Source organism: Populus alba, chromosome 3, assembly GCF_005239225.2.
Source record: "Populus alba chromosome 3, ASM523922v2, whole genome shotgun sequence".
NCBI classification, from domain to species: Eukaryota; Viridiplantae; Streptophyta; class Magnoliopsida; order Malpighiales; family Salicaceae; genus Populus; species Populus alba.
This window is the reverse complement of record NC_133286.1, coordinates 19,860,644-19,870,355: the sequence shown is the minus strand read 5'-3', so window position 1 is coordinate 19,870,355 and position 9,712 is coordinate 19,860,644. Positions and strand designations below refer to the sequence as shown.

At 34.5% G+C, this 9,712-nt stretch overlaps 2 protein-coding genes and 1 long non-coding RNA gene across 5 annotated transcripts; 2 read left to right on the top strand and 1 right to left on the bottom strand.

The window, feature by feature from the left end:
- Positions 1-898: 898 nt before the first annotated feature.
- LOC140955334 (uncharacterized) lies at positions 899-3,739 on the bottom strand. The gene is made up of 2 exons (XR_012169304.1): positions 3,539-3,739; positions 899-1,267 (listed from the first exon to the last, which is right to left on the bottom strand). It is a non-coding gene; the product is annotated as an uncharacterized lncRNA (long non-coding RNA).
- An 80-nt stretch (positions 3,740-3,819) lies between these two features.
- Positions 3,820-6,912, top strand: LOC118054667 (uncharacterized). Of its 3 annotated transcripts, XR_012169303.1 has the most exons (7): positions 3,820-3,943; positions 4,271-4,363; positions 5,067-5,152; positions 5,278-5,342; positions 5,447-5,529; positions 6,113-6,265; positions 6,453-6,912. XR_012169303.1 is itself a non-coding variant. In XM_073407804.1 (6 exons), the coding sequence occupies exons 2-6, from the start codon at positions 4,283-4,285 to the stop codon at positions 6,543-6,545; spliced, it is 408 nt and encodes a 135-aa protein (XP_073263905.1). In that variant the 5' UTR covers positions 3,820-3,943; positions 4,271-4,282; the 3' UTR covers positions 6,546-6,912. The 3 variants fall into 3 exon arrangements, 2 of the variants coding, with proteins under 2 accessions (XP_073263905.1, XP_073263906.1); XM_073407804.1 differs by lacking the exon at positions 6,113-6,265; XM_073407805.1 differs by lacking the exon at positions 6,113-6,265 and having other exon boundaries at positions 3,884-3,934.
- Positions 6,913-8,723: 1,811 nt separating this feature from the next.
- LOC118054666 (early nodulin-like protein 19) lies at positions 8,724-9,593 on the top strand. Its single transcript, XM_035066319.2, has 2 exons — positions 8,724-8,987; positions 9,128-9,593. The coding sequence occupies exons 1-2, from the start codon at positions 8,819-8,821 to the stop codon at positions 9,472-9,474; spliced, it is 516 nt and encodes a 171-aa protein (XP_034922210.1). The 5' UTR covers positions 8,724-8,818; the 3' UTR covers positions 9,475-9,593.
- Positions 9,594-9,712: the final 119 nt, after the last annotated feature.

The window sequence follows — 9,712 nt, the reverse complement described above, 5'->3', positions numbered from 1 at the left end:
CATCTATTTTTTTTTCTCTTTTATAAATTTATATTTTTTTGGTTTTATCTTTTAACATTTGATTTATTTAAAGATTAGATTTCTTTTTTTTTTTCTATATGATTTTTCACTGATTTTTAAAATTAATATGGGTTATCTCGGGTTTTTTGATTTATCATTCATTTTTATTTTTTAATTATATTATTAAATAACTTGACTTAACGGATCTAATCAGATCAATTGTTTGAGTCTTGAATTTTTCTTTTTTCTTTAAAAACATTAGTCCAAGTCGCTTCATAGCATGAGGCACCGTTCTAGGTCTGCTAAAATCATTTTTTTACTGAATTTTTTTTCTTTCATTTCAAGCATTTCAGAATTTGGTTAATTTTAATTGGAGTTTCTAATTTGCTTTCATTTGAATTACATGGTGTTGCCACAAGCTCCTCTTTCAATTAAAAGTCTCGCATGTTTATACCCTATCCCATCCAATATGCTAACATTTATTTTATTTTATTTTAAAAGTCGCAGTGCCACAATTGCAATATTTCAAAAATTCTTCATCCACGGTTGATTGAACTTTTGACTTCCTAGCATTTTTACATTTTTTATAAGGTTATGAAAACAATGATCTAACCCGCCGTATAGAACAGCTAAAAAAAATAGTATTTTTCCTAAAACCTGTCAACTTAGCCTACATAATTCATCTGAAGTTCATGATGTTGCTAAACTGTAATCAACACTCAAATGCACAAGTCCTCTTACTCTATTTTAGAACTGTTAACTTCTTTAGAGCAGTATTCGAGATGATGGGATCTTTTATCCATCCCCTCTTGCAAGTAAAATGAAAAAGAACATGAACTGTTAGATCATCCCACAGCATCCCTAGTTGTCCCTCAGAATTGACAAAACAAATTCGAGATTGGTTAAGAGTTGCCATTTCTGTAGATGCAACTTATTTCCACCCAGCTTACTGATATCGTTTTGGAGATGAGCCAACAAGAATCCAAGTAGTACTTCTATTTGGATGTGCCAACTCAGAAAAATTTCAAGTTTTCATCTCATAAACATTTGCACATCGCATCCTACAAAATGAAATACAGACCCACTCCTCAACCTGAAGCTTAGCCATGGCCGAAGCAGGCAGATGAAAAGTGAATCACCAAAACCCTTTCCACTGTCAAACTGATCACACACAAAAATCATGGAGCAGCAGAACCTGAAGAAAGTCTGTCACGCCTTGCTTTATCAGCCTTTTCCATGTAATCTTGATGAGACGAGTGCTTTGTTCCTATAGGAGAAAAGATTGTCATAGTTAATAGCAGCTGATATTTTTGCGGGCAAAACAACAATGAAATTGATAAACTGACGTGCAAGTATGACACCCTCTTCTCAAACGGTTAAAATCCTGATGGACTAACATTACACAATTAGCCCAGTTTCATTTAAAGCAGAAAAAAATAACCACGACAATAGTCTGAAAGTGTCTATGAAAAAGTCATAAATTCACAAGATGAGCACAGCACAAACCTCAGCAATCAGCACCACAAGGAATCTCACTGCATTCATTTTACTACTAACTACAGGTTTGACCTATCTTTCAATGATACCTAATCAGCATACTATCTATACATACAGCCAATTAATGCTTGTATGGAGGTGCCTTGGAGTAGTGGCACTAACTGGAGGCATTTGCATCAATGCCAGAATAGGAACCTGGATTGATGTGGTATCAAATAAAGCATTTTTTTACCATGAGATGGTATTTGCATAGTTCAACATCATGAAGGTTTAAGAGTGTGGTAGCAGTTGCTTTTCAAAGTGTTTTTCGCTCGAAAATGCATTACAATAAATTTTTTTATTTTAAAAAAATTATTTTTAACATCAAAACATCAAAATGATATGAAAATACCAAAAAAATAAAAAAATTAACTTGAAGCAAAGAAAAAAAATAAAAAATTTTCTATTTTTTTTTAAGTGCTTTTGAAACGAATAAAAAAACAGGCCCTAAAAGTTACATCCTTTGAGATTACTCTCAACAGTCACCTCGAAAGAAAAGATGGAAAAGCCCTGCTTGGTTTACTTCCGATCATGGAATCTTGGCAAACTGCAGCTCATCTAGCATACTGTAGCATTTTTAGTCCTTTCTTGCTTAAATTACAGGATATTACTCTTTGAACTCCAAGTCTCCATCCTCTTTGATCCAGTTTGAAATGTGAAAAGGATCTCATTTGGTACAACATATTTGAAAGTATCACTGGTTTGCTCACTTGAACCTACAGCAGAAGTTTGATTTTCTCTTGAACTTGAAATAAATAAGAAAAAGTAATCTTGAAGAGCAAAAGATGAAAATTTCAAGGAGTGAATAAAATGCTAACATGATTTCTGGAGATGATCTAGTTGGTTGGTGGAAACCAGTTCAAAATAAGGCTATCCAAGCCAGCATTAATGTCCACGATGTGGTCGAAAGGAGATCATGCATAGACAATGTTCATGTCCGCAGAAGAAAAAAAGACTAAAGAAATGCAGAAAGAACACATCTACAAAAATCAAGTTCCTAAAACTAAGGAAGATATCTCTAATTAAGGAACTCAGGACTCTCCATGAGCCTAATTAATGAAAAATGAACAAAGAAAGAAGAAAGAAGAGGAAAAAACTCTAGATGACAAGGACTACTCCCTCAAGTAACCAGAACAAGAAGTATTACTTTCATGTATAAGACCTTAGATCCATAATGCTTTAATCTATCTCACAATCTGGGCCAAACATTGCAACTGGATTGAAATTTACAGTGACCACCTCTCCTCATTCCCAAAAGGGACCAAAAAAGGCTGATATCAATGGGAATGACAAGATAACTATGCCATCTTACCATAGAAGTCACTTGTCCTCCTAACATTTGCCCGCTTCTCTGATTAAGTAATTCTTTTTACATCATAAAACCCTAGTTAAGAATGCATACTCAAGGATCCCAACTTAATTCAGCAACAACACTTCTGCTCCGACAATTTGAGTCAATTCCTTCGGTCCAAACATAATAAATCATAGCTTCTAAATGGCTATGGACGAAACTAAGAAAGAGAAGAGAATAACAAACCCATAAATATAAACTTTTAACACAAAGAGAAAGAAGCAGGAAAGTCGAAAAATTTTCCTGTTCGAAAACATTCTCTTAGGAACCAAACAAATCAAATCCAACAGTAGCAGCACTTTGAATAATTAACTTTTGAACACAAAGCAATACTTCTCTGTAACTCAACCGTAGATCATCTTCCCAATCAATAAAAGAAAAAAAAAATCTAAAAATTTGAAAATATCCTGCCTTCCCTTCCCTTCCCTTCCCTTGCACTTCCCATTTAGCAAACAAAAAATTAACACAAAGCAGCATCAACATAGCAACGTTCCAGTAAAGAAAACTGTAAAAATATTCTAACTTCCGCTTCCTCTCACTTCTAATTTCCTTTTCATCATTGACCCACCAATCCAAAACAGATATCAAGGCAACACAATCGATTTAAAGGCAAAGATATATGGTAGAGAATCAAAATAAAAGAAAACCAACCTCTGTTCATGAGGAACCAAGGGACACCAAAGACAAGAGTGATGATGACCATGCCAGCCATGACATGCTTTGTGTCTCCACTATGCAAGTAACGATTTACTCTTGACTTGAATCCTTCACTGTTGGCAATACCATTGCTTTTTGCCTCGCTTCCCATTTTCTTCACTTGCTAACTTCCTCAGCAAACTCGCTCTCTCCAGGTTTCCTCTCCTAGCTGATTTGACTATTGAGTGTTAGGCTCCAGCTTGCCAAGTTCTTAGATTTGGGCCTAGTCATACATAAAGAATTTTTGGGCTTGGCCCACGTTCAATATCAGGAGACGAGAACATAAAATAGACTTGAGAAGAAGAAAGCTCTTTTCTTTTATGGTGCCAAGACTTCCCGAGTGAAATCAAGGTATAAAAGGTATGCTTTTGATTCATTCCACACTCTTTTATGATCTTTCCGTCTGATTTTAGACTCACTTCTTGGTGTTTTTTCGAATCATTTCTACAAAATTCTTCTTTGCTGTTTGGTTTCAAGAAAGCCGTGGAGATTGAAAAGCAAATAGAAATATTGAAATTTTTTTAAATCTTGAATCTTTTTTGGTCTTTGGAAAATATGAGCTGAATTAACAGTTATCGAAAGTGATTTGTGTACTGTGTTACGATAAATTTTTTTGTTTTTCTTGGTTACTTAATGGTGCATTATTATGTACTTGTTGTTATTGAATTTTGAGTTTGTGATTGATAGGATAATTGAAGGATGGCAACCACAGCTTGTTTTATAATTGTGAGCAGGAATGATATCCCTATATATGAAGCTGAAGTTGGATCTGCTACTAAAGTATGAACATCCTTTCTTCTTTTATCTTTTCTATTTATCTATTCATTGCTTGTTTGATTGGAAACTCAAATTCTGCGAAATGAAATGTATGTGATTGATTTTATTAGCTTTAATTATTATTTCCAATGTGCCATGATATAGAAATTATGTTTTGTTTTTGTTGTGTTTCGTTATCTCTTTGATATTTCCAATGTTGCTGTTTTTTTTTTTTTATTGGGCTGCATAAGAGAGAACATCCAAAAGTTCTTTTGGTACTGCCTCTGCTTCAAAGCTAATGGCGCTGGGATTTGGAATAATTTTTTCATCGGACCTTTGACGTCATTGATTTAGATATTAGTGATCTACTTGAAGATATTTTACTGCATTTTGCACAATTTTGTGCCTACGATCTTATGGAAAGTTTCTAGGATCTATTTGTGTCATAAAATGGACTTCTCAATTTCATATAGAAGCATCTAGGAGGGAAATGAAAGAGAAAGAAAAAGAAAAGGCTAGTGATGCATGCACCATTAATATCAAATTTGTGATAGGTGTAGGAGTACATCTTTTCTTACATTCTTTCATGGTGGAGTTGTTAGCTTTTCTAAGGTTTTGGAGACTCCATTTTTGTCATCTTTTTATTATTTAGCTATGTTCTCTGGTTGTATTTTGATGTCCTCACAAGCTACTTGTGATTAACACTCAGCCCATTACTTGATGACAGAGGGAAGATGCTGCACAGATGCATCAATTTATATTGCATGCAGCTTTGGATATTGTTCAGGATCTTGCATGGACCACCAGCGCCATGTAATTTCTAACATGCAAATATATCTGAATCAATCAATGCATTTCTACAATGACCACTCTCTCTCTCTGGTTTTTATTACTTATGGTGCCTCATAAGAATTTTGTTGAATGCATCCTTTTCACAGGTATTTGAAGGCAATTGACAGGTTTAATGATATGGTGGTGTCAGTTTATGTTACAGCTGGTCATATCCTTTGTATATGTGATTTTGTATGCTATAGCATCAAAAGGTGGTGTATGTTATGTATATTGCCTTATCTTTTGGTGTATATTATCCTTGACTTATCTTACATACAAGATTTATGCTACTTCATGACTCTCGCAATGATGATGGAATCAAGAGCTTTTTCCAGGAGGTTCATGAGCTATATATAAAGGTAAACCACTTCTTGCTTCTACTGGTTGGAACTTTAACATGCAACATGTTGCTGTTCAACATGGATGCTGATTTGTTCAAGTCTTTATTTTGTGTTAAGATTATGGATATTTCTATATGCTCAGAAATTATACTTATTTAGCTGTTTATGCCAAAGTTTCATGGTATTATGAGATAGTAACCACTAACAAACAAAGCTGGGCAGTTTACGCATTTCACAATCATATTGAGGTACAAGATCCAGAAGATGCCGCTGTCTACTAAAAGCACCTCAAACCCATTTTATTCCAATTTTATGAGAGAATCTGCAGTCCTTATCTTGTTGGAATTTAGATTTGATTTGACATCTTTCCTGCATTTTTCATTCTTGGTCATGCTTGTCCCAATTTGCTGTGACTTTGTACCTTGTATGCCGCAAAATCTGTTGAAATATATGCACTTGTGAGTTAATGAAAAAATCGCACCTTAATTAAGAATAAGAGAGTGAGTGGCTGATATACAATGATAGACCTTATAACCCAACAGCTTAGATGCTTGTGTTGCAGGTTGTGTTCACTCATAATGTAAATATCTCATATGTGTAGGCCGATGGAGGCCTATAGACCAATGTGTGATAAATAGTGCAGATCTCCCAACAAGTGGCAGCAGAGCTGATAGTTTGGTAGATACAAATGAATGCAAGTAGTGTTTGTAGAGCCAATGGTCTCATATTGGCCAAAGTGAGCATGGAGATAGTGGTACTGTATGGGCTCACGGTTTTTTCTCCCAAGGAGATAGTGTTCAATTGGGAAATTTTTTATTTCTTTTATCAGGGTAGCCAGTTGAGAATCATGTGCTTCTTATTCATTTGTGACTGAAATGCTAAATGTTGTTTTTTTTTTTTTTCCTTTGTTTTGATAAAATCTAAAATGTTGGTTGTTGCAGATTCTTCTCAACCCCCTATACTTGCCTGGTTCCCGCATTACATCTTCGCATTTTGACACCAAAGTTCGGGCTCTTGCAAGAAAATACCTATAGAGGTGGTTGTTTATATACTGTATGAAAGCTATAGGGCTGATGGAACGGAGTTAACCTTACATCGACCCTTTTCATGTCTTGGCATTTGAGTAGTTTTAAAGACTTCCCTCGAGTTTTATTCGTGATGGTAAAAGATTATTGATTGTGCAATTTGCTTAACGTGACTCGATGAGTGCATGAAACACAAGTAGTAGCCAAATCTTCTTGATGATTTTTGTTCAACTTGTCGCTCAAAATCTCAATATTAGCAGTCAAGACAGCGATCAAATGATTTATTTTTTTATAAAATCAAATGATGTATTTGTCCATGTCGATTCCAGGATTGGCTTTCATGGTGGTATTAAATGAAGCTTCATTTTTATTTTTATTTTTATTTTTATTTTGCTCCCTCCCTCACAAATAAAAGGACCCATCTACCACTCTATTCTTAAGTGGGGTGGATGTTTTCTCAATGGTTTGTCTTTTTTATGATAAGATATTCAGGCACTATCTTGATTGGGAGAGGGAAAATGAAGGTGAATTTGGTAGTAGGAAAGGATGCAGAAAAAAAGGATGAAAGATTATGATGAGTGGTAAAATAGTTATTTTCAGGTTAAAAAAACACAAAATCAAAAGTTTTCTGCTTCAGTTTAAGCTTTCCCAGCAGTTTGCTTTCACATCTCCCTAACTCTGGCATCCAATTTTCATGTTACCACATGTATGACCATGGCCGGCCTCTTCATGAAATCAAAGTGAGTGTTATCTTTTTCTTTTTTTTTTTTCTCTCTCTTTTGATAGTGGTGGGTATTTGAGTTAGTTTATATACACTTTGATTAATTCTCTGAAACCATGAAATTAACGAGTTTTTAGTAATTCTAAAATTTATAATATTTAAATTGATAATTTTAAAAAAATAAACTCAGAATTTAATTAATTAAACTATATTTACAAAGGTCCTAGGTCATCCCTCGGTAGCTATAAATTTAAAAACATAACTTATTAGCATTAGATGCTTGTAGTTGTGGTGGTTAATTATTTTAAAAGCAGCTACTACTTTTTTCTTTTATTTGGGTGGCAAGAAAAGCAGTGTGTGGATGGGTACAACTTACAAGCAACCATGGAGTGTGCGGATGAATTTTGGCCTCTCTCTAGTCTCTGCATTCATCATGTGCTTGCTGGCTGCTAGGCCACCGTGGGCCGTCTCATTTCCCGATGAACTCCACCTTACCCTAAGGAAGGAAATAAAAAAATAATAATAATAATTAAAGACATACATTCCCATAGAGGCATAGACACTTATATAGTTGTTAGACCCATAATTGATTTGGAGAAGGGCATGGTTTATTGTATCATTTTTATTAAAATAAAGTTGTCACCTTATTGTTTATTTTATTTCTTTAACTTTTTTTAGTGTTAATTTGACCAAGTCAATTATATTATTAAAATTTCACAAGGTTAATTTAGTTATATTGGTCAATTTTTTATTCGTTTTAACTAAAAATCTAACCCTAATCATGTAGATTTTCTTTAATTAATACATGGAATTGAACAACTCAACATTTTTCCTGCTGCACATTACTACTACTACTATTATTATTATTTACTTATTATTTCATATAAAGACAGAAAAACAGAGGCAGGACAAACTAAAATGGAAGCATATGATTATTGAGTGTGATAATGCAAACAGTCATGTGATGCCTACACAATTGGATGTTTTAAAATAAGGCGTTGTTATTTTTTATTAAATTTTTTTTTAAAAAATAATTTTTAATGTTAGTATGTTAAAATAATTTTAAAGTATAAAAAATAATTATTTTTTTAAGCATTTACAAATAAAAAACATAATTTTGAGACTCGGCTTGGTGGCCGGTCAGTCTAAGACCCGGGTTTTGACTGAATCATCAGGTCGTTTGAGTCAATTCTTTTTTATAATCAAAATGATATTGTTTTAGTAAAAAAAAAAATTAATAGATTGCAATCGGGTTTTTGACTGAATCTTGTCAAATCAACTAAATTAATAAATTTACCTGTTAAATCAACCGAGTTACATCAATTTTTTTTTTTTTGTTATTATTTTCTTTAATCTAACCGAATTTCAACCTCAAGTCAGTTAGATTTCGACTCCTACCAAACCGGATTAGATTTCAAAAATATGACAGCAAGATTTTCTCATATTTTAGAAGGGAGGAATGCCCCAATCAATTATAGAGTGGGCTCCATCATCCTCACTCGCTTTTTTCTGAAAAAGAGAAAGCAAGAAAGCAGCAGCAACTATCACAAGGGACTGCACAATGGTGTCCAGCTCAGCTCAGCTCATCTTCTTATGCTTCTTCATCCTCTTCTCTGCCACTGCCACCACCGCTACTGACCACATCGTCGGTGCTAACAAAGGCTGGAACCCTAGTATCAACTACACTCTCTGGGCAAACAACCAAACCTTCTATGTCGGTGACCTTATCTGTAAGCCCCCCCTTTCCTCTCCTTAACTCTATATATGCGTCAAGTGTGTGTTTCTACTCGATCCATTTAAGTTTGGCTAGAAGATGAAGACCTAGTTCTCATTTATAGTTGAAGTGCTCACTTTCTTTTTGTTAATGTAGCTTTTAGGTACCAAAAGACACAGTACAATGTCTTCGAAGTGAACCAGACTGGTTATGACAACTGTATTACAGAAGGAGCCCTAGGCAACTGGACTAGTGGCAAAGATTTCATACCTCTTAACGAGACCAAGAGATACTACTTCATTTGTGGCAATGGGCAGTGTTTCAATGGCATGAAGGTTACTATCCTTGTTCACCCTTTGCCGCCGCCACCATCTGGTAGCATTGCTGCTAATTCGACACCCTCAGGTTCTGCAGCTCCGGTGGTTTTCCATAAGGGATTGGTGGGCTTAAGGGCTTTCGTCTTGGCATTTGCTTCAATTTGGTTTGGATCTGGTTGGATCTAGTAGTAGTTAGTGATTTAATTTGTCGGTCGAAGCTTGGTGGAACTGTAGTAATTCTGTTTCCCTCTATTTGATCAATTTTTTATGAAATTTAATCAATTTTAGTTATCTTTTGTTCTTGACTGAGAACAACTTGAGGCATCATCGAAAAGTTCTCTCTAATATATATATGGAAGCTCTGCTACCTCTGCAAAATAACTCATTGCATTCTATTTATAGGAAGAAGTAGAGAAACTTAGCT

Bases quoted from the DNA above. Each gene is read 5' to 3' on its own strand.
- LOC118054667 (XM_073407804.1), top strand. From the start codon at position 4,283: ATGGCAACCACAGCTTGTTTTATAATTGTGAGCAGGAATGATATCCCT. The intron at 4,364-5,066 runs GTATGAACATCC...ACTTGATGACAG, and splicing joins AAGTTGGATCTGCTACTAAA to AGGGAAGATGCTGCACAGAT. The intron at 5,153-5,277 runs GTAATTTCTAAC...TCCTTTTCACAG, and splicing joins GCATGGACCACCAGCGCCAT to GTATTTGAAGGCAATTGACA.
- LOC118054666 (XM_035066319.2), top strand. From the start codon at position 8,819: ATGGTGTCCAGCTCAGCTCAGCTCATCTTCTTATGCTTCTTCATCCTC. The intron at 8,988-9,127 runs GTAAGCCCCCCC...TTGTTAATGTAG, and splicing joins CTATGTCGGTGACCTTATCT to CTTTTAGGTACCAAAAGACA.